General features: G+C 32.0%; 6 protein-coding genes across 14 annotated transcripts; 2 read left to right on the top strand and 4 right to left on the bottom strand.

Moving 5' to 3' along the window:
• The first annotated feature begins 71 nt into the window (after nt 1-71).
• Nucleotides 72-2,777, top strand: LOC122575928 (V-type proton ATPase subunit B). The gene is made up of 4 exons (XM_043745452.1): nt 72-225; nt 675-1,141; nt 1,239-1,904; nt 1,979-2,777. Exons 1-4 carry the CDS (start codon nt 138-140, stop codon nt 2,243-2,245), a joined length of 1,488 nt encoding a protein of 495 aa, XP_043601387.1. The 5' UTR covers nt 72-137; the 3' UTR covers nt 2,246-2,777.
• Nucleotides 2,778-3,026: 249 nt separating this feature from the next.
• On the bottom strand, nt 3,027-6,517 carry LOC122575926 (ralA-binding protein 1). 2 transcript variants are annotated; one of them, XM_043745448.1, is made up of 9 exons: nt 6,295-6,517; nt 5,952-6,090; nt 5,140-5,390; nt 4,783-5,044; nt 4,525-4,705; nt 4,131-4,445; nt 3,691-4,045; nt 3,372-3,625; nt 3,027-3,309 (listed from the first exon to the last, which is right to left on the bottom strand). In XM_043745448.1, the coding sequence occupies exons 1-9, from the start codon at nt 6,377-6,379 to the stop codon at nt 3,208-3,210; spliced, it is 1,944 nt and encodes a 647-aa protein (XP_043601383.1). In that variant the 5' UTR covers nt 6,380-6,517; the 3' UTR covers nt 3,027-3,207. The 2 variants fall into 2 exon arrangements, with proteins under 2 accessions (XP_043601383.1, XP_043601384.1); XM_043745449.1 differs by having other exon boundaries at nt 5,140-5,409; nt 6,295-6,436.
• LOC122575923 lies at nt 6,389-15,534 on the bottom strand. 5 transcript variants are annotated; one of them, XM_043745441.1, is made up of 10 exons: nt 14,930-15,532; nt 14,340-14,851; nt 14,185-14,252; nt 13,880-14,108; nt 13,685-13,810; nt 11,800-13,583; nt 8,764-11,733; nt 8,554-8,680; nt 6,832-6,965; nt 6,389-6,743 (listed from the first exon to the last, which is right to left on the bottom strand). In XM_043745441.1, exons 1-10 carry the CDS (start codon nt 14,989-14,991, stop codon nt 6,540-6,542), a joined length of 6,216 nt encoding a protein of 2,071 aa, XP_043601376.1. In that variant the 5' UTR covers nt 14,992-15,532; the 3' UTR covers nt 6,389-6,539. The 5 variants fall into 5 exon arrangements, 4 of the variants coding, with proteins under 4 accessions (XP_043601376.1, XP_043601375.1, XP_043601377.1 ...); XM_043745440.1 differs by having other exon boundaries at nt 6,820-6,965; nt 14,930-15,527; XR_006319590.1 differs by lacking the exon at nt 6,389-6,743 and adding an exon at nt 7,213-7,495 and having other exon boundaries at nt 6,824-6,965; nt 14,930-15,534.
• Nucleotides 15,535-15,656: 122 nt separating this feature from the next.
• Nucleotides 15,657-17,708, top strand: LOC122575932 (interleukin enhancer-binding factor 2). Of its 3 annotated transcripts, none has more exons than XM_043745462.1 (4): nt 15,657-15,796; nt 16,084-16,390; nt 16,468-17,032; nt 17,174-17,708. In XM_043745462.1, the coding sequence occupies exons 2-4, from the start codon at nt 16,091-16,093 to the stop codon at nt 17,458-17,460; spliced, it is 1,152 nt and encodes a 383-aa protein (XP_043601397.1). In that variant the 5' UTR covers nt 15,657-15,796; nt 16,084-16,090; the 3' UTR covers nt 17,461-17,708. The 3 variants fall into 3 exon arrangements, with proteins under 3 accessions (XP_043601397.1, XP_043601395.1, XP_043601396.1); XM_043745460.1 differs by having other exon boundaries at nt 15,684-15,703; XM_043745461.1 differs by lacking the exon at nt 15,657-15,796 and having other exon boundaries at nt 16,076-16,390.
• A 139-nt stretch (nt 17,709-17,847) lies between these two features.
• LOC122575934 lies at nt 17,848-20,760 on the bottom strand. Its single transcript, XM_043745463.1, has 4 exons — nt 19,394-20,760; nt 18,956-19,100; nt 18,640-18,886; nt 17,848-18,570 (listed from the first exon to the last, which is right to left on the bottom strand). The coding sequence occupies exons 1-4, from the start codon at nt 19,410-19,412 to the stop codon at nt 17,917-17,919; spliced, it is 1,065 nt and encodes a 354-aa protein (XP_043601398.1). The 5' UTR covers nt 19,413-20,760; the 3' UTR covers nt 17,848-17,916.
• A 149-nt stretch (nt 20,761-20,909) lies between these two features.
• On the bottom strand, nt 20,910-25,616 carry LOC122575931 (serine protease snake-like). Of its 2 annotated transcripts, none has more exons than XM_043745458.1 (6): nt 25,457-25,616; nt 24,146-24,409; nt 23,776-24,040; nt 23,170-23,435; nt 22,882-23,036; nt 20,910-21,120 (listed from the first exon to the last, which is right to left on the bottom strand). In XM_043745458.1, exons 1-6 carry the CDS (start codon nt 25,536-25,538, stop codon nt 20,950-20,952), a joined length of 1,203 nt encoding a protein of 400 aa, XP_043601393.1. In that variant the 5' UTR covers nt 25,539-25,616; the 3' UTR covers nt 20,910-20,949. The 2 variants fall into 2 exon arrangements, with proteins under 2 accessions (XP_043601393.1, XP_043601394.1); XM_043745459.1 differs by having other exon boundaries at nt 22,882-22,988.
• Nucleotides 25,617-26,920: the final 1,304 nt, after the last annotated feature.

The following is a 26,920-nucleotide window of genomic DNA, read 5'->3' as shown; positions in this document are numbered from 1 at the left end:
TTTTAGTTAGCTTATATAGGATTTTTGAAGTTATCCCCACCCTTAATATTTAGTCCGTCTTTCTTCATCGAAATAGTAGCAGCAGTACCTTCTGCTGTTTGACCGACGTAACATACCAAGAAGATTCACTCGTCAAAATGTATTCGAAAAGTATTGGGGAACGTCAAGCCACTAAGGAACATGTTTTAGCTATTTCAAGAGATTTTATTTCACAGCCACGGCTTAGTAAGTAAATACGTTTATTTTACCAAAATCCAGAAATAGAAAATTTCGCAAAACGCAAAGTGTTCGACGTAAACTGGGCGTAGCAGCAGATCGATTTGCCAGTAGTCAGCTGATTCTGAATATGTTTGGTTTCTAATTACAATAAATGAGAAAAAATGATTCAGATGCATAAGAATATTTTGAATGACCATGTATTTAACTTTAGTAGATTAATTCGAAATTGAAACAAATTCTTTATGCGTGTCGAGATATGTATCATGTGACTATACATACAAGCACAGACATAATAATTCAACAAAATTTTTGTATAATATATATCAACTCTATACGAAATACATATTTGTTTAAATAAGATTTCGTACTGAACACTAGATCTTCATTATATTTGAAATATATATGTGAAATGTACTAAATTAAAAAAATAATAAGTTCTTTTTTTATTTTTACAGCGTACAAAACTGTGTCAGGTGTAAATGGGCCATTGGTAATATTGGATGAAGTCAAATTCCCAAAGTTTGCAGAAATTGTTCAATTGAAGCTTGCTGATGGATCCATGAGATCTGGTCAAGTATTGGAAGTATCTGGGTCTAAAGCTGTTGTTCAGGTATTTGAGGGTACTTCTGGCATTGATGCAAAAAATACTCATTGTGAATTTACTGGTGACACTCTTCGGACCCCTGTGTCCGAAGATATGCTGGGCCGTGTCTTTAATGGATCTGGAAAACCAATTGACAAAGGCCCTCCTATCCTTGCGGAAGATTTCTTGGACATTGAAGGTCAACCAATTAATCCATGGTCACGTATCTATCCTAAAGAAATGATTCAAACTGGCATCTCTGCTATTGATGTTATGAATTCTATTGCTCGTGGACAGAAGATCCCCATTTTCTCTGCCGCAGGTTTACCACACAATGAGGTATTTAAATTTATACTACTATATAATTATACATTATATAAATTTAGTTATTATATGTATGAAGTTATTACAACTGATATAATTGAACTTTATACAGATTGCTGCACAAATTTGTCGTCAAGCTGGTCTTGTAAAATTACCTGGGAAGTCAGTTTTAGACTCTCATGAAGACAACTTCGCTATTGTATTTGCTGCTATGGGTGTGAACATGGAAACTGCTCGTTTCTTCAAGCAAGATTTTGAAGAGAATGGTTCTATGGAGAATGTATGCCTCTTCTTGAATTTGGCTAATGATCCTACTATTGAAAGAATCATTACTCCACGTCTGGCTCTGACTGCAGCTGAATTTTTGGCTTATCAATGCGAAAAACATGTTTTAGTCATACTTACTGATATGTCCTCTTATGCCGAGGCTCTACGAGAAGTATCAGCTGCTCGTGAAGAAGTTCCGGGACGACGTGGTTTTCCCGGTTACATGTATACCGATTTAGCAACTATATATGAACGAGCTGGTAGAGTAGAAGGTCGTAATGGTTCCATCACTCAGATTCCAATTTTAACTATGCCGAACGATGATATTACTCACCCTATTCCTGATTTAACTGGATATATTACTGAGGGACAAATATATGTTGATCGTCAACTTCATAATAGACAAATTTATCCACCTGTTAATGTACTTCCTTCACTGTCTCGTCTTATGAAATCCGCTATTGGTGAAGGGTGGACGCGAAAAGATCACTCTGACGTGTCTAATCAATTGGTAAGTTTTATACCTTATATATGGTTTTTAGTAAATAAAAATATTACTAATTTTTAAAAATAATTTTATTTTAGTATGCATGTTACGCCATTGGAAAAGATGTACAAGCTATGAAAGCTGTTGTTGGTGAAGAAGCTTTAACACCAGATGATTTACTATATTTAGAGTTCCTTTCAAAGTTCGAGAAGAACTTCATTTCTCAGGGAAGTTACGAAAATCGTACAGTCTTTGAATCACTGGATATTGGTTGGCAATTATTACGTATCTTCCCTAAGGAGATGCTGAAACGAATTCCTACTAACATTCTCGCTGAATTTTATCCAAGAGACTCGCGTCATTAATTTCTCCAATGATTAAATTTTTCCTCTTCCAAATTCCATAAAAAAAGTTGTAAATGAAAAAGATGGAAAAAGGTCTGACCTTTTTATAATTAAATCGAAAAAGAATTAAGTATTTATAAAATTTCGAAAACACATATTGTTAAAATTACAATACTTTTGTTAATCAAATCTCAAATATAATTGAAATTATTATGTTTTGATAAATTAAATTAATATGATAAATTGCTGGACAATAATGATAAATATGTATTGGTACAGAACTTAAATCTAAAAGGTCAGAACCCCGTTGTACGATTTAACGTTAACCCTATATCGTTGAAATCAAATTTTAACAATGTATTGTGTTTTATGCGAATAATCACTTATGAGAAGTGATCGTGTAAAGTGTAATATATTATTCAGTATTAACATAGAAAAAGAAATATGATTGTATAACACTTTATATTTTTCGGTCCTACATTCCAATATCAAGTTGTCATCTGTAGAAATGTTATTACTCAATTAAAAGAAATAAATATTAAATGTTATTTAATGTTGATCGAAATATTCAATCTTTTGTGCACAAGGTTTGTTTAGTTCATACTTTACAAGTATTTTTGTTATTTTAAGATTGTATAAAATACATAGTATACTTATTTTAAATGAATATATAAAACGATATAAGGTATGTGCATTTGTTTGTTATATATAATTATCATATTCAATGCAAATACATGTTAATAATATACAAGAATAGAATATGTATAAACAAGAATTTTTTATGTTAAGTACAAAACACATATTCATGTTCAATATGTTTTTTATTATTTTACAAGAGAATAGAATGAATCAAGAAAACATGGTTGTAGTAACATCTTATAAACTATATATGTTCATTCTGTGCAAAACATCATGTTACATATTTTTAAAATCTGTGTAATGTTTCCTTTGATGAATTAAAAATATTATTTTATAATTAATGGTCAGGTTTTAGCTGCTAATTGATGGACTGCTAATTGAACACGAAGTTCTATACAGGCATCCTTTTCTTCTATGATACTGCGAATTAAAGTAGTCATCTTTTTCTAAAATACGAATAGATTACTAATTTAAAACCGAGAGTAAATTACATATTTCTCATAATTACCTCGAGTAACTGATTTTCTTTGACTAATTGTATCATAGCTGTCATCTCTGCTTCATTCGGCGAATGTACTCTTTCCTTTGGTTTTTTCTTTTCTGGACCACGTTCCGTTAACATTTCCATTAAACGTTTAATTTCATTTCTTTCTTGATTTATTCGCGATTTTAGTAATGCTTGCATATTTAATAATTCTTCATAAATTAAACTCTCTCTTAATTTGTCAATAGCATTTTCAGGCTCAGGCTCTACTGCTGAAACTGAATAATATAATTAAAATAATAAATTATACATATTCTAAACTAATTTTAATCATCGTCTGTACCATCTTCATTTATTCTAGATGAAGTATTTTCTTGTTCATTAAACTGTGATGCAAGTGTAGATGCCTCGCCAGAGTCAACAATATCCTTGTCATGTGTATAAACATTTCGTTCATTTTGAGTAATATTTGTACTGGTTCGTTCTTTATTGTCTTCTGAAATATGTGCCTCATTATTCTTTTTTAACGCTAAAGTAGATGTTGCTTGAACTTCTGATTTCACATGTTCTACGTCTTCCTCTTCTGCTTTTGTTTTTTGTACATTTAATTCTACTACAGTTTCGTCATTTGATTTTACCTCTTCATCTAAACTTTTTTGCGCTGCACCTTCCATTTTTTGGACCGTTTTATATTTCCTCTAAAATGAATAAATAAAAATTTATATGCGATGCAATCATTTCTCCATATATACTTGTTTAAATTAAAGAATAGTAAAATCGGACCTTTAACTGCGTTATCATACGTTGTACTTCCCATAATTGTTCCTCGCGCGATTTTGTAACAAAACCTGCGTTCATTTGCATGTGTATTTGCGAGAGTAATGATTCTTGTTTAGATAATTCAGCTGCTATACTTTCTACAGAATCTGGAAGATTAACGCTACCGGACGAAAGTGGCGGCACATATTTTATTAATTGTACATTTGGAAAAAGAGCTTTGCAATGGAATAACAAAGCTAATAATAGCCTATGACTCATTTGTAATACAGGACTTAAAGTCATTGAGATGGTTTGAGCATTCATTTTAGTTGTTTTTTCCTGTAATGCAGTTTTATGTAAAATAGATACACATAGATTTTATGCCCTAACTTTTTTGTTCTTTTTTTTTTCAACATACTCGTGCTGTAACATGATCTAAGTGTAATATGACCCATGCGAGAAGAACTTTATTACACTTAGGAAGCTGTTGAGTTAAGTGTATTAGTTGTGCTTCTCTTTGAGCAACATCTTTTGTAGACGCTGCTTGTTCAAATCTTGATATCATTTCACTACTCTCTAGAACAGGCTCTGGTAGCTCCCTGTATTATCAAAATTTGAGTTTTATATTTTTTTATTTTCAGATATTCGTTTACATCTAATATTGTGAAATACAAACCTAAGGAACAATATCAATAAGCTTGTGGCTACTGTAGGTTCAAATTCAGATAAATTTACTGGTTCTCTATGGTTGTATAATTTTTTTAAATATTGAACTTTTGATTTCACTCCTGGTACTTTATACAAACCCTCCACATTCATTCCATGCTCTTCTATAAAATCAATACAGTCTCTTACGATTAAGGGTAGTTCAACACCATCATGACAACGACTTCTTTCCACTGCTAAATGCAGGCTAACACCAAATATTGGTTGCTCCTCTACATAGATGATCAAAGATTAATGAAGTTACATCAGTTAAAGTTAATTAAAGTTACTATCAAATAATTTCAAGGAATACATATACATGTCTTACCCCCGATATCCAAACCATCCTCCCCTGTATGCTTTCCTTTTTTACGATCTTTTAATTTTTGCTTTGCTTTATCCTTTTCTTTCTCTTTACGTTTCTCTTTCTCTACATCTTTCTCATCCTTGTCCTTTTTCTTTTTGTCTTTTTCCTTTTCACCATCCTTCTCTTTACCCTCTTTTTCTCTGGATTTTTCACGTTTTTCTTTCTTTGATGGAAATTTGAAAGCTTTGGTTTTTTTTGACTTTGAAGGACTTCTGTGAGTTAAAGCATATGCTAATTCAAGTAATAAAGTAGCTGTATATAATATATGAAAAGGTACATTTACTTTATGCATTATAAAATCTAATATTTAATTTCTTTATTTTTCCTTTGAATGTATAATCTATCCATCACTTCTTTGTATATATAGGAATAATACTTTCACAACAAAATATATATTTACTATAGAAATAAAGACTAAAATAATCAACAATATCAAATCGTAAATATTTGTGACAAGTTTGTTTTCCATTTCAGGATGATTATATTTAAAATGATAACTAAGCAGACACATAAACAGTCCAATCAATATAACTAATTTTAGATTAATATGAAGCTTAATTAAGATATCAGTGCCAACAATATGTGAAAATTAAAATAACTTGATGATACTAATTTATACCCCAATATCTTTCATTACAAGGAACATTATGTAAATATAAAGTCAATGGCTTAATGAGCATTTGTAGTTAAATAAACAAAACAACATGGAAGTAAAATTAATACAAATCAATTAATGTCTATAATTTGTAAAGAACTTTGTAGAAAAACATTACTTTGTTTCCTGATCTTCATCAGGGGAACTTTCACCCTCTAAGGTGGCATATCCTCGATCCTTTCGATCTTTCTTTTCTTTTCGTTTACCGCTAAGAAGTTCTTTTTTAGAATGTTTTTCATGTCCACCTTCATCACTAACTGGAAAATATATACATATGTACATATGACAACTAATTATTCGAAATATAAATACAGTATTTTTAAGCACTTAATTAAAACATATTCGTTCAGGAAAAATATTCGCTGTTTGATTAGCGAGCTTTATGACAGATGCATAACCTATCCGTTAAAATAACTGTCATGCGAAGGAAATTAGATAATTCAATAAATGATAATACGTACAATCGCTTTCGTTACTTTTTTTCGCTGATTCCGAAGCGTACAATCCAGGAAATTCTTTTTCTACATCTGGACTTTCGAAATCCATTCTCTAGTACTTACTATGCTATAACAGACTTAAAAATCTAAGCATCGTAAGTATCGATTATTTCGTTCGAGCTCTTCTTCTCGATTGTCCAAAAATTACTCGACCATTCGGATCGATTATTTAAATATGAATTTCTGCGAATATTTTTATTTTACTTTCTTTAATTCATTTCGTGTACTTCGGAAGGTAACCACGGTTTAAAAACGTAACCATCGCCTTCTTTGCTAGCCATATAAGTAAAATACGCTTGCTTGAACGATACCGATGGGAATTTTCCATACTCCATAGAATTCCACATCGATCGTGAATATAAAACGCGTTCTTTACGAACTCGACTATAGAATATAGCTTTTTTCAGCGCGATCTATAAACGAATAAAATATTTGATATAGATAATAAAATTAAACACTTTTTTGTATCTATACTGTGTTAAAGGGAACCTTTGTTTTTACTTCTTGCGCATCATCATAAGTTAATTTTCTAAGTTGAATTTTTGTCATTTTCAACGATGGTACAGTAATTTTAGATTTAGCGGCTCCCATATCTAGCGTGTTCCACATTTTAATACTGTTGCGTATTGATTTGTCTAAAAACATTATAACAGGAAAATTTCATTTTTTGCTTTGAAGCTATGGTTCCAGACATTTGCAAGAAATATCTCTTACAAAAAAAACTAGTACAAATTATTGAAAGGTATAATACTAAAGAAGTACCCAAAACTACTGGTTGTGAGTTCTTCTCCAGTAATGATTTGATCTCAATATTAGTTCCAGTACTACTCAGTAATTTACTAATATGACCACTAAGTAGTTTATTCCCAAGTTATTACTGACCATTACTAAGCTCTTAACCCTTTGCACACGAGAGGCGACACGCAGTCACCACAGTCCCTGTTTATGCTAGATTTCGAAATCTCAAATTGATGAGAGTGCAATATCGGTTCGTAAATTGGTTCCTTAGCTCTTTATGTTCTTTGTTAGGAAATGTAAAGTGTTAGACTTTAAAATGGAGATAAAATATTTAATCCCATATCTCTCCGAAACTATGGTTCTGACAACGTCTCCAACGTTAATTCGGATTCGACGATCATGACAAAAGTATTATAGTTTAGAAACCCTAAAAAAAAATGGATTTCGGAAATGAAATTAGCTCAAATAAAGATGAACTTGATTTTGAACTGTTGAAAAATGAGATCAATTATATTCAAGAATGCATCTTGGTGAATGCTTTATAAATTATCATACAAAAAAGTACAGAAATTAATATTATCAAATCATATTTTCAAAGATGTAAATATAGATAAATTATTAGAATATAGTGTTAATTAATTTATATATAAAATCATTTTACGCTGGTTGTAAGACATGCGTCACGTATACGCTAAATCATCCAGAGTAGCAGCTACGCCCGACCGAAAAAGTCCTCAAGTGCAAAGGTTTAATAGTACAATTATCAGAATGCAGTAATACACCACTTAGAATCAGTAATATATTATTATTACTACTAGTAATATTCTCCTATAAAGATTTGTATATTATTGTAGTATCGTGGACAGATTGCCTAAGAAATATCGGGTGAACTATATACAATGTTACGAGAAAGCCTACGTGCCGACAGGTCGAAAGGGTCAGGAAACTTCAATGGACCAAGCGGCCCATCAATGTGTCGTCGGTCCTCCAATCGAATAGTTACGTGAAAGAACGCGTAGTGACCATGATCGCGGACGGTTACGTACGAATACATGGTGAAGGTATGAGAAGACGACAAAGGGATGCTTAAGGGAGAAAGATGAATTAATCGGCAATCGTTAATTGAGAGTCGAGTTGTGAGGATTCGTTAATTGAGACTCAAGTTGTGAGGAGTTAGTTGCGAGTCGAAAGTTGAGTTGAGAGAGTTGAGTTGAGAGAGTTCAGTTGAGAGAGAGTTGCCGAGTTATTATGAGTTGTAAACTATTAGTTGTGAGTTATGAATTATTAATTTAGTTGCCTAGTTATATCACATTATTGTATTTAGTTCACGTTAAAGAGATCCATTTATCAATAAATTTATCATACAGGATAGAAATCATTGGAAATCCTAATTTCTAATATTTCTGAATAAATAATCCTATAATATTACATGAATATTATAATATAATATGCATATGATACATTACGTGAAAATACTTTACTTACTTTTAGCTGCATCACTAAACCTGAGCCCTTTTCTATACATCAACCAATATTGCAACTGTGGCATCAAAAAACACTTGGGTAGTTTTGCAAACAGAAATCCTTCTGCCGCCATTTTTTTTAATTCGATCTGACCGCATTTAAGAATTTTAGAAATTATAATATATCATCCAAATAAATACAAAGTATAAAAAATAAAATTATATATTTTACCTTCACTATAGCCATTAAATAACATTTAGAATCATCAGAATCTTCTTCAGTTTCTTTATCCCAAATATCTATATTCTCTACATTTAATTCAATAGGATTATTTTGAATATCGCCTCTAATTTCTCTATGTACTTGTTTCTGAGGAACATTTACAAAAGTCTTTTGCCCTGCCACATTTGTATCTTTATTTTCTTTATGCGAACTTCTTGCTTTAGTTTCAGAGGATTTTTGCATTGGTAAATTTTTAATTTCTGTTTTAATTTGAGGATCATCAATATTTGATTTAATATGTCGAGTGGAATTTATTAATTTGTCTTTAATACTAGTAGGTTTTTGTAAATGAGATGCTATATAACGACTGTTATCCTGCACAACTTGTTTGTCTTTTCCTGTATTTTTGTCATTTTCCATTTCAAGATATCCACCACATTTTTCTTTGCAACTATGATCATTATGTGTGTGATATGCTGATTGAGGAGCATAAATTTGACGGAACGCTTCTTTCACAGCTTCTTGTCTGTATTTCTTTTCAGCAAGTAAAATTTCTTCAGGTTTTGGTAATGGACCAGGAGTAATCTTCATAGGCGACCAATGTCGATGCAAACAAACACATGATATCTCATGTTCGCTTGGTTCAGGTGTCTGAATAGGTGTAACCATATGGATGCCACCTACAATTTGTTTAGGTGGTAAATGGTCATAGTTTTCGGCAACTCCAGTTATACAATATTTAATATCGTCTATGTATTCATCTTCTCTTGGAATTCTTTTTACGTCTGATATCATTAACTTTGTATTTGGTATCAATAGTTTCGAAATGTCAGCTATGTTCACATACGGTTGCTTTTTCAAAGACTTTAATCGTTTTTGACGCTGCTTCCATTTCACTTTTTCCTCCTTATGTTCGAGTATTTTCCTTTCATACTTACATTCACATACTGGTCGTTTTGTTTTAAGTTCTCTATATGCTATAGGACAGCCAACTTTATTAAATTTGGCACATCTCAGCCAACAAGGCAAACTGTCTCTGCATCGTGTAAAATAATCTATCAAGCCTACATCTTTAAGCGCTAGATTCCAGCGGTCTTTCGGTGGTTTCGCGGTTATTAACTTGTCTCTGGATTCAAGTTCTTTCAACAATTGAGCTTTTTTTTCATTTTCATCTATAGTTTGAATACCATACGTTTCTACGTATTCGTTACAACCACAAGATTCTCTGTTTTTTGAAACTTCAGATATTTTCGGTCTACCATATTGATCGAGAAATTTAAGACTTCGATCTTTACGTTGCGCAAGACACATATCATATGGAGATTCATAAAGATCATATTCGGGTACATATTCATTGCTTCTACGAGGACTTGGTGGTGGAGTATAATAAATGACCCCATCAATAACTTGCATCTTTTTGTCTTCGTCTTTCTTCTTTCTTAATAACTTATTTTCTTCGCCATTTTTCTTTCCACCTATAAGTCCTCCGATATTATATAATAATATTTTCTTTTTTGCTCTATTGTCCCGACAAACACATGGTTTTCCACCTGGCCTTACTGGTATTGTTTCTGGAGGATAATCTGGATCAGTCAGATATATCAAAGTTTTCTTTGTTGGTAATTGCTGTTCTGACTTTGTCCTCCAACCACAAGGACCTTTAGTTGGTAACTGTATACCTGCATCTTCTTCAACTTGTACAGTGTCAATCGTAGTTTCTGAATCTTCATATTCTAGTTGACATTTTGCTGGAGAATCATCTGGGATTTCTGCTGGTTTTATATCATATGGATACAGTTCAGAAGATTTCATCATATTTTTCAATTCATTTATCTTGTTCCTATAAACTATTTCAGGATCTACATCTTGATTAATCACATCTTTCTTTTTATCTCGTCTTACCGGCTTTCTCGTACCCAACTGTTTACTTATCGTTTTCTTTTTTATGTTTGACGATGTAATAGATCTGTGATTTGATTTCTTTGAACTCATTCTTTTCTTATGTCGTTTATCAACCTCACTTACATTACGCATGTTTTGTTGAGACTTAATGGCAGATGTTTCTTTACCAATATTAGATTTTTTCGGATTTGATCCATCGCTTAGTTTTTCCAAATATTTAGGAGGTGAAGGATTTACTATAGATTTCATATTCAACTTTTGATCGTGTTTATCTTTTATTAATTTTGGAGTACTTTGATCTTGTACCTTATCCTTTGTTGTATCACGTTTCGTTACTTGATTGTATTTTTTTTTGCTTTCCTCGCTTTTTCTAATCACATTTTTATCCAGTTTTTTTGATTTTGTCTCAATCATTCTTTCCTGGCTTTTTTTAAATCCTTTCTTATCAGATTTTTTAAATGCTTTTTCACTTGTTTTTTCTTCGCTTTTTAATTTTTCTCGATTTCGTTTTTTCGAAATTTGTTCTGACGTATTTCGTGCAGGATGTGTAGGAGATATCTTTTTCGACTCTTTTACAATTGGGTGATCTTTTCTTATCTCTGATTTAGAAATATCTTCATGTAGTGCAGATTTTCTAATTTCGTCCATCAATGCCTTAGATTGTACAGGCGTACCTGGTGGTTTTGGAGAACTAAGTTTTAATAACTTTTTAAAATCAGTTTCAGATTCTTTCTCCGATGGTGCTGTACGAAATATATTCCACGGATCATCGTAACCAGGATAGCTTGGATCAGGAACAAATTTTTTAACTTTTTTCTCTACTACCCTTTGTCTTCTAGCTTCTATAGCTTCTGGACTCATGTGGCACTTCTTGTCGCGTTCCTTTTCTTTTCCTTTTACCTCAACTGGAGGAGGCTTTATTAATTCCTCTCCTTCTACTTCTTCTTCTTCTTCTTCTTCAATGTCTTCTCCTGGAATTTCTTCTTCTATAAATATTGGCTGTGGTTTTAATGGTATTCGTTCTCCAAAAGGACCTTCACAGACAGCTTGTCCAGGTCTTTTTCCACATGAAGGACTCTGAATAATGAATTTTATATTATATTATTGTAATTTCCATAATAAGTTTACAAAAATAAAACCTACTCTTAATATTTCTTTCCGTAATCTTTCCTGTTCTTTTAATTCTTCTGATGTTAGAGTATGCAAAGCATTCCAAGGTCCTCCACAAATATTCATACCATGTTCATCCCCACATGGTTGAAAATCTGCGATACTATACATTTTCTTCTTCCCTGTAGCTTCATCTCCTTGCTTTTGTTTTGCCATTTCAACTCTTCTTTTTAATCTATTTATGTCATGTGTAAATGGACTTCTTCTACATGACTTATTACCCGGGTACTTTTTACAGGAATATGCAGGAGATTCTTGGGGTCTAAACTTTTTTCCAAAACACAAACCTTCCTCTTTTGTCCATGGTATATTGTCATGGCTTACATTTGGAAACAAGCCTTTAGTAAATATTTGTTGAATTGCACATATACAAGGTGGAACATTTCTAAGCGGTCTAGGTGGTGGACGTTCTATAACTCGTGCTGGCATGCGTATTACTTCTTTCTGAGAACCAGTAATAAAATACTGTGTTTCACCTGTTTCATTTGTGACACCACTTATTATAAGGTTGTCAGTAAGGACATCTTCCGAAGCTATAACTTCTAATAAATTCACGGTTGATTCTGGAGGTGTTAGTGCAGGAGAATGCATTGCCATTGATCCTACAATATATTTTTTTTTATTGTCGTCTTCGGTTATAGTATCTATCACAAAATAAGGCGCTTTCGTTTCTTTTGCTTTTAAGTATGATTTTCTAGTTTGTCTACAGGAACAACAACTGTCACATGTTGGTCCTGGAAATACTAATTTCGTTATAGCTTCTATATTTTTTATCATTTTGTTTGCCTCTCTTTCTATTTTCCGAAATTCTTCATCCACATTTTGCAGCCATTCTTGCCAATGACGAGATAAATTCTGCCTTCCACTTGGATAAATCTTTTTAGGTCCATCTCCAAGTTTCAATACTGCAAAGAATCTCTCGTTGCTGTTAGTGGGTGTTACATTTGCAACACCAGTCATTTCATACGTTACAGGGCAAATTGGCGGTTCATCTGAAGCACCAGATATTATGTAATGTGCATGTTTCTCGCCAAGCCAAGATTTTTTATTTGATTGAGGTGGTTGTAAAACTCCACATATTTTATATTCTACAGGCCCTGGTTTTTCGCTAATTCCATTGATTGTAAAATCAAATAATCTATTTTCACCATATAATGATGGAACATTAAGACCAGTAGATATTTGTGAGTCATGCGGTATTATTCGTTTTGTACTGATTGCGTTACCTATTACGCTCTTAAATTTTTCATTTTCGTTATTTTCTGTAAGTTCGTTCGGTACAGAATTACGTTGATTTTGATTTAATTCAAAAGAGTATGGAGAATTATCAAATGAATTATTTCCCCTAATTCTGACTGCTGCATCGTCCTTTTGTTTCATATCAATAAATGTATATTTTTTCTGTTTTGTACTAATGGAGGTATCTCTTTCCTGATTTGTTTTGGTAGAAATATTATGTGGTTGCTTTGTTTGAACAGAAGGGTTGTTTTTAATCTGAATTAACTGATAATTTTCCGAAACATTTTGTACTTTACCGTGTTTGTTTTCTTCGTAATAAGCATTAACTTTTGCACTGGAATAATTATTTAAAAGACAATTTTTAGGAGGTAATATTATATTCGGAATTGGTATTAATCGATGTTGCTCTTGCCAATCTTGTAAGCGATTGTAAAAAGTTGCCCAATCTGCTCGTATAAAAAGTTTTTCTTTATAAGGCGATTTCATCTTTTGCCTTATTGATAATGTTGGTGGAATAGCTATATAAATGATATGTAATAGAATAATAAATTAATAACATTACATAGTAACATGTTAAAATATAATAATACATAAATTTATATAATATAGAAGAAGTTACGTTTTGGTGGAAATTCTGACATTGTTACAGGGGGTAAACGTTTGTGAAGCTCTATAATAGCTTCTGGTAAAGTCAGGAATGCAATCGCTGATAAAATTATTCTTTCATTACAATCATAAAAGTTTTCTAAAATTTAAAAATAAAATTTGAAGTAAAGATTAATAAAAAGATTTAGAATAAGAAAATATGGCATACTGTATCCTTCCTCTTCAAAATAATTTCCAGTTAATATCTTATAAATTTCTCTTAAAAATTCGATTACATTGCAGTTACAAGATTCTTGCAATTTTTGAATAACATCTGACGTAAGTGTAAAAAATGTAGATATAATTCCAATTGATATAAGAGTTCTTTGAGTACGTCCTGTTACCATTTCTTCACAATCTTTTTGCATTATACATTGTAACATCCTTAAATTTTTAATCTATAAATTTGGAAGTATTTCATATTTTAATCATGGTTTAATACTACAGTTGATCAATGAAAGATGAATATTATACTTGGTTAATAGAAAAATCTTGATACCATCGTGGATACATGTCTGTTTGTTGTTTTAACATATTTTCCGCTAGAAAGGGAAATCATAATATCTTAAGATTTTATTACACTAATGAGATTATAAGATTATTAAATAAATTAAAATTAAAATATCTACTTTTTTGCTTTCCAATTTCAACATCTTTATTCATTTTTTCATTGTATGCTCTTTGTTTTTGTTCCCATAAAATATCTTTTGCTCCAATAATTTCATCTTCTAAATACCACTGCAATGGTCTTTGAAGAAGAGACGTAACCTTTTTATCATGTAAATCTTCAAATTCAAAATCATCATCAGTATCTTCTAATTTATGTTGTTTATGTAATTTCTTTGTTTTATATAACTTCCTTAGTCTTTCTGAAATCTGCAAATTTTTCTTATTTTTGTGTCTGTGATCTCCTATATCAAATTGCTTGTTTTTAAGACTTTTCCTTCTCAATTTACGTTCCATATAGTTAGTAAATTCTGTTTGCAGTTTCAAAGTTGGGCTTTCAGTTATTGTTTGTAGAGACATCAATGGTGATCTATAAAGTGATCTTAGCCTGTCATATTGCGTTAATGGATCAACATTATCAACTGAACAACAAAAGTCGTAAGGTTTCAAAATGAGTTTCTTTGCATGTTGCTTTCTGTATAATAAAAAGTTGATATTGTATTATTATTGCATTATTATATTGCAATATTTATTAGGAATGTTTCATGTATACCTTCTACGATGTAATCTTAGTCGTGAGCTGGTTGTTTTTGACCTCAGGGAAACTTTGGACATTCTGGCCAAATGAAGCAAAGGACAATAATAATTAAAGAGTATATTACTTATTTTCTCAGTTACATTTGAGTTGTGTTACTATTATACTTGTAAATTTATGGGATGTATGATAGATGTTTGGTGTTGATCTGATATGTGATATTTGATTTGGAATGAACATATCTACAGTTACAAATTACATATAGTATATATGGTTAAAATTTTGTTATAATCGTTTCCTGGTATAAATTTGTGTGTGGAATATTTTAAATTTATTTCATACATTGCATACACTATAAAATGTTTTGGTTGCCTATTAATTAATGCAAATAAATGGTATTTCACAATTACTAAAATTACATTTAATAATTATTCAATAATGTTACACAAAAAAGATAGGAGATACGAGAAGAAATATAATTTGTATAAAAAATGAGATATATTAAGCAATTATCGCCATTGTCTTGACACCAACTTAACTATACATTTTATGTGTAATTTCCATTTAGCATTTTCAAATATTGTTTTTATATATTTCTTACAAAGTAATATTTTATAACTTTCTATTTATTTATTTGTTATTATCTGTTATTATTCAAAGAAATGTACAGAATCATTTTAGTTAGATGGCGCCAAAGATATTGCTCGTATAACATTAGAGTAGAGTATCTTGGTATACTAAGTTTATAATGAAGACTTCAATATATTCAATGTTGCTTGGTTTGCGGTTACTGTAAGTGTCGTATGTTAATCTAATTGAAAAATTGAAATTTTACTGATAAAAGTGTAAAATAACATTATTTTAAACGTATATTTCTATTTTTTGGTAAGTGTAACACATTCTATCATAAAAACCCAAACTTTAGATAATTATTGCTGAGTTAGAATTTAGTTTATATTACCGAAAAGTGGTTAGGTTATTTTTTTTATTTTAATTGTTATATTAATTCATTTATGTTACTAATTTATGTCACACTAATTTATCCATTCGACTTGTAGATCCATAAATGACTTGAACAACTTCTTATCGATAAATCGACATTTTTCAAAATGTTAATATATTGTAATAAATGTTTCTGGAATACTTGTGAATGGTTTTATTCCTATGTTTAGACATAATATGGTACGAGGTGGTCGAGGTGGAATGATTAGAGGAGGTAGAGGTGGTATGGGACGTGGAATGGGGTTTCCTAGGAAACAATTCCTTCCACGTCATCCATTTGATTATACTTTGTGCGAAGCTGCATTTCCACGTGTTAAACCTGCACCAGATGAGTCAGATTTTCAAATGGCACTGTTAAAAAAGAATACAGATATGTGCCCTACACCAAAGGAACAAACTTCCATTTTAAATCTAGTGACTAAACTACAGACTGTACTGGATAATTTAATAGTTGCTCCAGGCAGTTTTGAAGCTTGTGTAAATATGAATTCTTTGTATAATTCAACTACGTATTTTGTAATTTTTATTTATTCAATGAAAGTAATGTTTTATAGCAATTGGAAGAAGTGAGACAAGTAGGTAGCTTTAAAAAGGGAACAATGATCAAGGGTCACAATGTAGCTGATATTGTTGTGATTCTTAAAACATTACCTACTAAGACAGCAGTTGAAGCACTTGGTACAAAAGTTAATAATGACTTGAAGAGTGTTAATCCCAAAGAAATTTTCAGACTGACTCACACAGAGCGTGGCTTTGATATTGCTAATAATGAAGCCACAGTTCGTGTATTGATCACTACTCTACATCAGAACTTGAGAAAATTAGAGTCGGACCAGCATTTAGATGTAAAGATATGTCAAGGCCATCTTGCTGCAATCAGACATTCTCGGTGGTTTGAAGAAAATGCTCACCACTCTAGTATAAAAGTTCTAATAAGATTACTTAGAGATTTGAGAAGTAGATTTGAAGGTCTAGAGCCACTATCTCCTTGGATGTTAGATTTATTGGCACACAATGCTATAATGAATAATCCTAGTAGACAAGCATTACCAATAAATCAGGCATATAAAAGAGTACTTCAGTTACTTGCTTCTGGGCTCTTTCTTCCAGGATCTGCTGGTAAGATTCATTGTATTATTACTTATCATAATTCTAGTTTTTCGCCTTCTGGCTTACATCATATTTACAAGTATTTTCACTATATATTAATGGAATTATATTCTATAAACTCTATATATAACATTTCATGGTTTCATTAAGGTATTTCCGATCCATGCGAGGGTGGCAATATACGTGTACATACAGCTATGACATTAGAACAACAAGATTTAGTATGTCTTACAGCCCAGACATTATTACGTGTGTTAGCTCATGGAGGCTACAGGCCATTACTTGAGGGCACTAATAAACTTGCTGTAGAGATGAGTGTATGGGCAGGTGGTGTAGTTGCTAGTCCTTTAGACAAAGCATATGAACCTCCTACAGAACAAGAGCAGCAAGAAGATATGGAAGAATGTAATGAAGAGATGATAACAGAGAGTGCTTAGCTTTTTATTCATTGTAGTTGCATTTTCATTTAATGTCTTTGCTACTATAGGGCAAAGGTTGTGTACTATTTTCTATAATGATGTATTCATGATCTAGATCATTTGATATAAAAGTTAATGTATTCAGTATTGCATACGAATTTCAAGAATGTATGATTTTTTTATTAACGACTAATGCCGATAATTTTATGTGATGAAAATGTATGGACTTGTATATGACATTTCAAATAAAATCCGAATTATATCTATCTATTATTAGTATAATGCATAATCTAAGTCCCTACAATGTTTTCTAAATTTGTTCATATGGAAACATATTTTTCTTAATTTACTTCAAATATTTCACTAATATTCGATAATTTAAATAGAAAATTAGCTATTGCCTTTCCAATTTCGTACACTTGGCAGTGTTGGATATGTTAACGAGATTACAGTAAAAAACTAGGTGCTCCGATCCTATCGCAAGCAAGGATCGTTTTCCGGAGTTCGATTGATACGAGCACAATTTACTGATCGACTGCTGACACCAGCACGAACTGCTACTTTGAAGAGTTTTCCTTGTGGCATGCAAATGCAAACTTTATATTGTTCATGACCAGATGGATTTTGTAGAAACAGTGGTGCAACTGGTATGTTTTCTACGTCGATAGAGACACCATCTTTGGCATCAAGGATAATGCTTCCGTTGACGCTTCTCAAAAAAATATCTGTATCCGCGCTCCAGACGATATCTTTGCTTTCCATGCTAGCGCCTTCTGCGCCTTGCATAGAAATTTGATCATCCGAATTTACGGTAAGACTTTCGTTAACTGGTGACGTGATTCTGTGTGTTTCTGCGATTTTTACGTCGATTTTCTTCACTCCTGCAGGTAATCCGAAATTGGGAAAATCGGTAGTGAAATAAATAGTGCCGGTTCTGGGATCTTTCACTTCGAAAGATTCTACTTTTGACATAGTGGTACCGTTCGACAAAATTGTTACTTTAGCAAGCGTTTCATCGTCTGTTCGATGGTTATTCGCATTCACGCGTATTTGCACACCAGCTTCGTTACCGGATATTTCCATCGGCTCGTCTCCGTAACTCTGACAAACACCTGATTGTAAGCATACCTACGAATGCAATACTTATCGTTAATTACAATCTTACAAGAATATTTCTGGTATACTCGAATATCTGACCCTGTCCAAGTCGGTTTTCCCATAAAACTTTACAAGATTCTCGTCAGGTATCACTTCCATTGCTTCCATTCCTTGACTGATTCGTAGGACAGCGATTACGGTGATGTTGAGAAAAAGGTTACAAAGTCCAATTATCGCTAGGATAAAAGTTAAGGTCCACAAACAATACCGTCGTTTTATTAACTTCTCGTTGGATGCCGACATGGTATAAGATGTCACGATTGTTGTTCGATTAATGTTTTCGGAACTAAAAGTATTATCATTGTTGTTATAAGAGTTACGAATTCGATTATCAATATGAAATATTCATTTATACCTTATGTGAACGCTACTGCAGCTATTTTGACGAATGCAGCCTCTAATTAGTGGTCCGTCGCTGTTGGATAGATTATCCTCAGCCTTTGATATCGAGGGGGATCCAGTATCATTTCCACATGCTTCGAGAATGGCAGACATTGAATCTGTGCTACGTACATAATATCTCTTTCGCTTATACAATTACTTTTTAATATATCGCATATGTATTTCGTAAGCGTCGTAACTTCAAATAATCCAGCCCTATGTTAAAAGAACACGCGTTAAAGATGAATTACAAGGGCTAGTTATTTTTCTATAAGCCTACAAACAGTTACTCGTTTTCCTAAAAAATTTGTTGAGTTGCGTTACTTCTGAAATACATGTGCGATATGTTTAATACCTCAACTGAATATATGTAATTATATATATGAATGAGAAACATATTAATACCACATACCTAATTGAATATCATCCATCTAACGATACAGAACGAAATTTACATATCTTAAACATTTTTATGTGTTTTGTGTTTGTATATGTGTCGACAAATGTAAATCATGAATTCTTAATTGACGAATATTTTTCTCTGGTACAGGTGGTACTGGTGTCATTTACGTTTAGACTGGGAGTAACACAGTGCTTTTGGTTTTTAACTTTGATAGTATATACGTTCACGTTAAATGTTGGTTCTCTCATTTATGTCATGCAATAGCTGCATTATGTCACGAATCTTGTAAAACAACGATCCTTACCTCGGCAGCTTCGGAATTCTGGATGAAAACGAAAATAGATGATCACCTCGGTTTCGACCGCACGCGTACACGGTGTCACGAAAACTAGGTAAATCTGCCGGTTGGCGCTTGCGCGTCTAAAGATCGATGCCGAATATTCTTTAAAATTTTCGCTTCCAGTATGAAGATCACAAGAGAAGAACACAATAAATATACTTTTGTTGTTTTTCTAACTTTAATATATAAGCAATAAATATATATATAAAACATAAATATATAGTCAATTTTATCAATACGAAATTGATTGGTGACGTACTGAATTTTAAAACTACTCTGTGTAAAAAATAAGAAATATGACTTACCGCCTGTGGCCTTTATATGTATAACAAAATTTATTAAATTCGTAAAACTAAAATACAGAATTAAAATGTATAGAATGTATTTATTAAAAATCTGGTTACCTTACATCCTTTATCTGTGATACATAATTACAAACGTTAATGTATGGAAGTAATGTCAATCCAAAGCTTCTTTAAATTTGTCATTCTGATTAAATTGTACATGTTGATCATGTCGTTACGAATAATTAGTGACTCACCGCTATTGTGTTGCATATAAAATAAATATTATTTATCATTCATATTACTTATGTATATAATTATCAAGATGATCCACAAATAATGTCGCCTTTCATATCGCATTCTAAATTCCTAAGGTAAAATGATACGAAGAGCATATGGAAAAAGAAATATAAATCCATGTTTGAAAATTTTTTAATATTCATGTTATTTGGCATATTTTTGGGCTATAATAAAAATTCCCAATTTTGGGCTGAAAATTCCTTCCGGTTGCCCAGGAATTCAATCATAAAATTTGTTCAGAAAAGTGTCGTAGCAGGAGAAGCTTGTCGGAGCTATTTCGCGTGTTTTCTCTTTACACGTTTCCTTGTAATACATAAGTATTCGTCAAACGTCCTCCTGACACGATATTTTTCCGAAAATTTTTTGAGAACATATTTGTTGGGAACCGGCAGAAATTTTGGGCTCAAAATTGAAGGTTTGTATTAGAAGAATATGATGTGCAAGGAGATGGTACGGGAAATCTTTCAAATCTCCTCTCATACGTGACTTTTTCGAAAAATTTTTTAAATCGACTTCTTCTCAGGAACCGGAGGGAACCTTTGGCCCAAAATTGGGGTGTGAGGCATAAATCACGAAATAAAAGAATAAAATATAGAGACAATTTAACATAAAAGTATTATTGTATTTATTGTACTTCTGTGTCACGAGTCTGGCCAAACTTCCTCCTCTATCCACGAAATATAATGATAAACGCGAGTATATATACCGGGATCAGAGAGACCACAAGGTTTTCCAATGCTTGTTATACCGATTACGCTGTACATGCAATCGTAATCATTGTTGAATATGACGAGAGGGCCCCCACTGTCACCCTGTACATAGAATAAATATTTTTATGAAGAATGTAAAGTAGAATAGACGTACAGTAAGTTACAGAAGTATTCGTATCTTTGTGATTATTGAATATAAATGATTAGCATTTTATAACGATATATTCTGTGCAGTGCTTACCAATAGGAATATATAGTGTAATAATTAGGCCTTTAGTTATTAGGTTATTAGTTAATTAGGCCTTTTAAACTGATATATTGAAATTTAAATAAATCATCGAATTAAGAGAAAAGAGAGATTGAAAGAATGCATAAAAGATTCTTGTGATGAACGTTAGGGATGAACTGACGGACGCCAAGGTATGTGATTAAAGAGCTTCAGGCGGATGTGATGAGGGCACAAGCAAGGAAGGCAGCGTGGAGAGCAAATTAAGTAAAGATAGAAAGAAGATGGGGAGATTCCAAAAGAATGTTAGAAAGAAAATAGAGGAAAAGTTGCTGCGGCAAAATAAGGGGATGATGGAAAAAGGAAATGAGAGGATTTATTGTATGTTAACAAGAGATATAGAGCGTCACAGTAGATGACGAAGAGAAGACAAGATATTACAATGAATTAGAAAAGGCGAATAGAGAAGTCTAAAAAAGAAAGAGATGGCAAAGGATTGAGAAATTAAGATATAATAAATAATATAGATGGATAAAAGGAGAGTAGGTTCCAAAGTATTTGGTACAAGGGTGGAGCGAAAAAAGGATGAGAGGCTGGCCAAGTTTAGATTAGGTAATGAAATGAAAAAAGGCAAATATTGAATGAGCAAGGAGGATAGAAATTGTAGATTGTGCGGTTTGAAAGAAAGCGGAGGAAAGAGAATGTTATCAACCAACTGATGTAGCCAATGTTATCGACCAACTGATGTTGCCAAAGTTATTGACCAACTGATGTTGCCAATGTTATCGACCAACTGGTGTTGCCAATGTTACCGATCAACTGATACTGCCGATGTTACCGATATTGTAGCTCACGTTAAAAGGATTCTAGGAGAAGAAGAAGTGGGAAAAAAATAGATGGAGCTGTTAGAATATAAAAGAGAAAAAGGAGAGGAACGAAAGGACGAAGAAGAGACTGATTAGTATTAATTAATGGTTAATTTGTTCTGCTAATATTAAAGTTTAAAGATTTAATTGGGTTAGAAGGCATAGTAGAATAATAGTTTATTATAGTTATGTAATTATTAGTCAATAGACTAAGTTAACAAGTTTAGATTTAGGCAATATATGTAGATAGTCATTAATTAGTATTAAGGATATGGTATAATGTAGGTAATAAAAGATGGCTGTTTTGTGCTTAATCATGAATAGGGAGCGGAAATGTGATATATAATATGGTAATGACTAATTTCGAATATAAGATAGCAATATATAGTGGCAAAAACAAACCAAAGGCGTCATATCCCTTGTAATTCGCAAGAAAGATAATAAAAATGTTATCTGTCTAAATAAATCGTCGAATTCGATAATTATAAGGATACGAATACTTGTGTGATTCGTTGTAAATACATAGCTTGCGAATGTTTATGCATTTATGAAAAATTTAAATATGCTCAAATATATAGAATATCATGCAATACATAATATGCAAGAATATAGGAAATATCGAAAATATAAATATTTTTAAAGGATGAAGAAATCTATTTAAGGTTCTATTTAAGTTTTACTTCGTTAACGATGAAAATAAAAATTTAAATTTGTATAAATATCCGCGGTCTAGATATAAATTTCTGAAATATAATTTTATTATATCTTTACCTGACAGGTGTCTTTTCCGACTTCACCGGCACAAATTTGCCACTCATCCACAATACCATGTGTGAATTTACTTTCGTACACGAATGATCTGTTGCATACCGGTTGAGCTATCAAATTAATGGTAACTTTCAATAAATCTTTTGATGGGTCCTCAACTAGGAAAGAATTAAAGATTGAAATTAAAGATCTAACGTTATTTTATTAACCCTTTAACGATGTAATAAAACGGCTAAGAATTCAGAATGAAGGCTTTCTTAAATTACTACTAAATTACTCTATCGTACTTACAATAATCAATTCTTCCCCATCCGGATGCAGTTGCTTTACTATCGGTACCAATATCCGGTAAAGAGTACGGTAAGCAACTGGGTCTTATCCACGCGTTAAATTCCACGTCTTTTTCTAATTTTAGTAGCGCGATATCATGATATGCAAATCGGCTCTGGTACTTATTATATTTTATCCGTTCAATAATAAGGTAATTTTGCGGTCTCGCATCATCATCCGTTCTCTCGAGGTTTAAGTCACCTAATCGTACCCAGCGTGCTTTACCTCTATAAAGAATTACATCTTAATAATTAAATGGCATGCTCATATTATTTTATTCCTGGGAGTTATTTTGTTGTTTATTTTATTAGTCCTTATATATTATTTTCTCGTTGACTTATTCTACCGTAAATAACTTTATCATAATGATATTCGCATTATTCTCTCGTTTTTAATACTTTTTCTTGTTGGGGCTAAAGTACATGATATACCGTCATTCGTTCGTTACTATATTAAAGACTAACGATATCTCATGAGATACAAGTTTGATTATTCCATGCGAAAGTTCAAGATTGAATTTTAAGGTGTCGAAGCTTGGATGACACGAATACAATTTGAAATTCCTACCTGTAGATACTGTAGGTACAATGTGCAGCGGTTAGAACGAATCTTTCCGAAATTAGCGTGCCTCCGCATTGCCAATCGATACCATCTTCGGTATCAAATCCAATCGCAGCCATATGCGGGAATTCCTTTGGTTCAGCCTTTGAGCCACCGACGATCAGCTTACGAGTTTTAATCGCGCATACGGATATGTTGATTAATGGTCTGTCAATTGTTAAAGTTGGCGAAGGTACGAGCTGATACACGGATTTGGCGTATTTTTCACACACTACAAACACATGAATTTTAAAAGAGTCGAGGAAACTGAGTTTCTTGAAAATGAGAAATTTAATTCCTTAATAAAATTGAAAAAATTTTAGGGAAGAACACCTACTTGCTTTGGCTTTGGCTCCTTTAGTAACGACTGATCCTCGATCTGTTGTAGTCGGGGTTGTGTTTTTGGTTGTGCTTGTGATTGTATTAGGAGAAGTAGTTGTAGGTGTATTTTTTGGACAACACACGATCGGATCAAAATTTTTGTATCCGCATAAAGAAGGTGGAGATTTCCCTTTCAATAAGTCTTGATAAACCGATGGACAATTCTCTGGAGAGAGAACTATACAAATACCTGGAGTACCATCGATAGTGCATGAATCGCCTGAAAATAATTATGAATGTTAGATAAAAAAGACAAAAATATCCTGTCTGTGTCCGAGAAAATTTAATGACTTTATCTATATAAACAACATTATCTGTATTTATCTACAGGGCTCGGTCGAACAACAATGTACAAGCGAGCATGAGATGCTTCCTTATGAAAAAATAAAAGGATAATATAGAATAAAGTTTTCCATATGTTATTAAGTTAATTAAAAATAATCAAACTTGATTTTTTCAAGAACTAAGCTACGTAAAAATGTTATTCCATATTCTTCTTACTTTCTCATAATCTTTATTCGTAATTATACGCAGCTAAAACAGTTTCTCAAATAAATGTACAAGTATATTTATACTCGTGACCTAACAGAACCTTCTTCCGCTTTTAATTAATATTCGAGACTCTTTATCGTCGTTAAAAATTTCTGAATTATGCGACTGTTCTAGCATTGTGTTAATGATGTTTAAGCTTCCAGTCACAACAAAAAGATAACAATAAGTCGGTTTAAACATTTCTTAAAAGTTCTACGTTCAAATGTTATATTATAAATATCACTGAAGCACAAAATGTAGAAATAGCATACAGTGGTTCACGAAAATATATATAGAAACGTGTCACGAATATTTATCATTTTATTAAAACTGTAATGTGATATAACTATTATGATTATATTGGCAAAAATTGAAATGAACCTGAGAATGCATATAGAAATTATAGAATAATTATTGCACGTTTTATATTAAACTTTATACAGGTTACTGCATAATTTGCACATTACTTAACGAACATGTTTGAATAAAGACTTACGAGGATATCTTTTTTTACATTTTTCTTATATTTTTCAGATTGGTCACAAATCTGATCACAATGAAATCTCAAAAAGTTTCGCATAACTCGCATAATACGTTCATAAGTTTTCTATGGTAAATGTTTGAATATTTTCGTGAATCGCTATGTAATAAGATTTTATTGTTATATCCTTTTATTTTTATCGATCTAATCTTATTAATCTTTCGTTTTGCTACCTGAGAGAAAGCATCTTTTTACCTTCGTACTGTGCATTACAGGATATCGAACCACACAAAAGAACTAAGAAAAATATTATCGATGTTCGCGCTGATAATCGCATCGTCGTACTTTGCGCACAATCTTATTCTACTTCGTAGCCTTCGAATTATACGCTTGTCTCCATTCGATGACTGCTTCGGGTCTTCCTTTGTCCGTCGTTTTTGTATGCCCCTCCATTTCTCTATCATAGTTGGTAGTGGGACGAGCAAACGATCCATGATCCTTCTCGAATACATGCTAAAAAGTTCACAAACTGGTTAAACGAGGTAAACTAAAATCTTCGTATCCGATTCATTTCGTTTTAATATAAGATGATCAACGATACTAGGAATATTTTCAGTTCATAGTAAAAATATCCGAACTCATTGCACGATTTATAAATGGTAACGGTATGTGAATTTTACAAAATTCTACTCGCTTCTACTTTGTGGAATCGTCAGAATGTTTAATTGTCTATTAAAAATTGTCTATTTATATATATTTGCTACTGAAATATTGATTCTGTTAATATCTAGAGTCTTCCTATCAATTTAGAAGATTCTTGTTGATCTAACTTACAGTTTAAAAATTTGGATATCTGAAGAGCGTGCGAAGTAACAAAATAGTTCTATATGGTTTCACAAGCACGAACACCGGTTTTATTATTGCGTATTGACTTTTGAAAATTAATTTAATCGTGTCATGATATTCTATCACTGGATGTATGTAATTATGATGATTGGGTAGAATGATCGATTTGATGATCGATCAAAAGGACGATTGTAGATATTGTAACCCGGTTCATCCATAATTTTGTAATTAAAATAAATCATTTTGAGCAGGACATAATATACGCGTCGTACGTCGCTAATGCAATAATCATTCTTCATTTTTAACTCGTGTGGCAACTTCTCTGGAGGAAACTACGATTGCGCGTGTTATGTCCAGTTTTAATTGCTTTTGTAGACGATACCATCGACACATTTGAAATAAGTGCATTACTGATATAATTACACCGCGAATAATATAGGAAATGTACATATACAAAAAACGCAAATGTGTTCAGTGCAATAATATTAAAACATGCTAATCCAATCCAATTCAATCTATATTTAAAATGCTGTATATAATGTAATATTAATAAAGGATTATTCTTTTATCATTAATATATATTCAATATATGTTAGATAATACTTAATCTGCTAACCGAAGAAAACTCGACGTTTGGATTCACAAATTGTTTATTTTATAGATCTACTATTTTCTTAAATAAAAAGATAGTTATTTTTTTCTAAACCTAATTCTTAAGTAGAACTTAATATGTTTTTGTAGGAATGAAATATTATAATTTTATTAGTAAATGATTAGTGATTAGAGCTGTGCGAGAACCCGAAAATACTGGAAACGTATCTCGTAATTCCAGATTGTCGGGACTCTCGAGAATTATAAAATTATATAGCAAAT

The sequence above is a fragment of the Bombus pyrosoma genome, linkage group LG15 (genome assembly GCF_014825855.1).
Source record: "Bombus pyrosoma isolate SC7728 linkage group LG15, ASM1482585v1, whole genome shotgun sequence".
In the NCBI taxonomy this organism is placed as follows: domain Eukaryota; kingdom Metazoa; phylum Arthropoda; class Insecta; order Hymenoptera; family Apidae; genus Bombus; species Bombus pyrosoma.
This window is presented reverse-complemented; position numbering and strand designations above follow the sequence as displayed.

What these genes read in the sequence shown, in the direction of transcription:
- LOC122575934 (XM_043745463.1), bottom strand. An exon ending in TGCAGTAGCGTTCACATAAG is followed by an intron (nt 18,887 to 18,955) that starts GTATAAATGAAT and finishes TAATACTTTTAG; the next exon opens with TTCCGAAAACATTAATCGAA. An exon ending in GGAAAACCGACTTGGACAGG is followed by an intron (nt 18,571 to 18,639) that starts GTCAGATATTCG and finishes TTGCATTCGTAG; the next exon opens with GTATGCTTACAATCAGGTGT.
- LOC122575931 (XM_043745458.1), bottom strand. Translation starts at nt 25,538, where the DNA reads ATGCGATTATCAGCGCGAACATCGATAATATTTTTCTTAGTTCTTTTG. An exon ending in CTGTAATGCACAGTACGAAG is followed by an intron (nt 24,410 to 25,456) that starts GTAAAAAGATGC and finishes AATTATTTTCAG; the next exon opens with GCGATTCATGCACTATCGAT. An exon ending in TCGGAAAAGACACCTGTCAG is followed by an intron (nt 21,121 to 22,881) that starts GTAAAGATATAA and finishes TTCTATGTACAG; the next exon opens with GGTGACAGTGGGGGCCCTCT.
- LOC122575932 (XM_043745461.1), top strand. Translation starts at nt 16,076, where the DNA reads ATGTTTAGACATAATATGGTACGAGGTGGTCGAGGTGGAATGATTAGA. An exon ending in CAGGCAGTTTTGAAGCTTGT is followed by an intron (nt 16,391 to 16,467) that starts GTAAATATGAAT and finishes AATGTTTTATAG; the next exon opens with CAATTGGAAGAAGTGAGACA. An exon ending in CTTTCTTCCAGGATCTGCTG is followed by an intron (nt 17,033 to 17,173) that starts GTAAGATTCATT and finishes GGTTTCATTAAG; the next exon opens with GTATTTCCGATCCATGCGAG.
- LOC122575928 (XM_043745452.1), top strand. Translation starts at nt 138, where the DNA reads ATGTATTCGAAAAGTATTGGGGAACGTCAAGCCACTAAGGAACATGTT. An exon ending in CAGGTTTACCACACAATGAG is followed by an intron (nt 1,142 to 1,238) that starts GTATTTAAATTT and finishes AACTTTATACAG; the next exon opens with ATTGCTGCACAAATTTGTCG. An exon ending in CTGACGTGTCTAATCAATTG is followed by an intron (nt 1,905 to 1,978) that starts GTAAGTTTTATA and finishes ATTTTATTTTAG; the next exon opens with TATGCATGTTACGCCATTGG.
- LOC122575923 (XM_043745440.1), bottom strand. Translation starts at nt 14,991, where the DNA reads ATGTCCAAAGTTTCCCTGAGGTCAAAAACAACCAGCTCACGACTAAGA. An exon ending in AAGATTTTTCTATTAACCAA is followed by an intron (nt 14,109 to 14,184) that starts GTATAATATTCA and finishes CCAAATTTATAG; the next exon opens with ATTAAAAATTTAAGGATGTT. An exon ending in CGCAAGAAGTAAAAACAAAG is followed by an intron (nt 6,744 to 6,819) that starts GTTCCCTTTAAC and finishes ATTCGTTTATAG; the next exon opens with ATCGCGCTGAAAAAAGCTAT.
- LOC122575926 (XM_043745448.1), bottom strand. Translation starts at nt 6,379, where the DNA reads ATGGATTTCGAAAGTCCAGATGTAGAAAAAGAATTTCCTGGATTGTAC. An exon ending in GATGAAGATCAGGAAACAAA is followed by an intron (nt 5,391 to 5,951) that starts GTAATGTTTTTC and finishes TTTAACTCACAG; the next exon opens with AAGTCCTTCAAAGTCAAAAA. An exon ending in TAGATCATGTTACAGCACGA is followed by an intron (nt 4,446 to 4,524) that starts GTATGTTGAAAA and finishes ACTGCATTACAG; the next exon opens with GAAAAAACAACTAAAATGAA.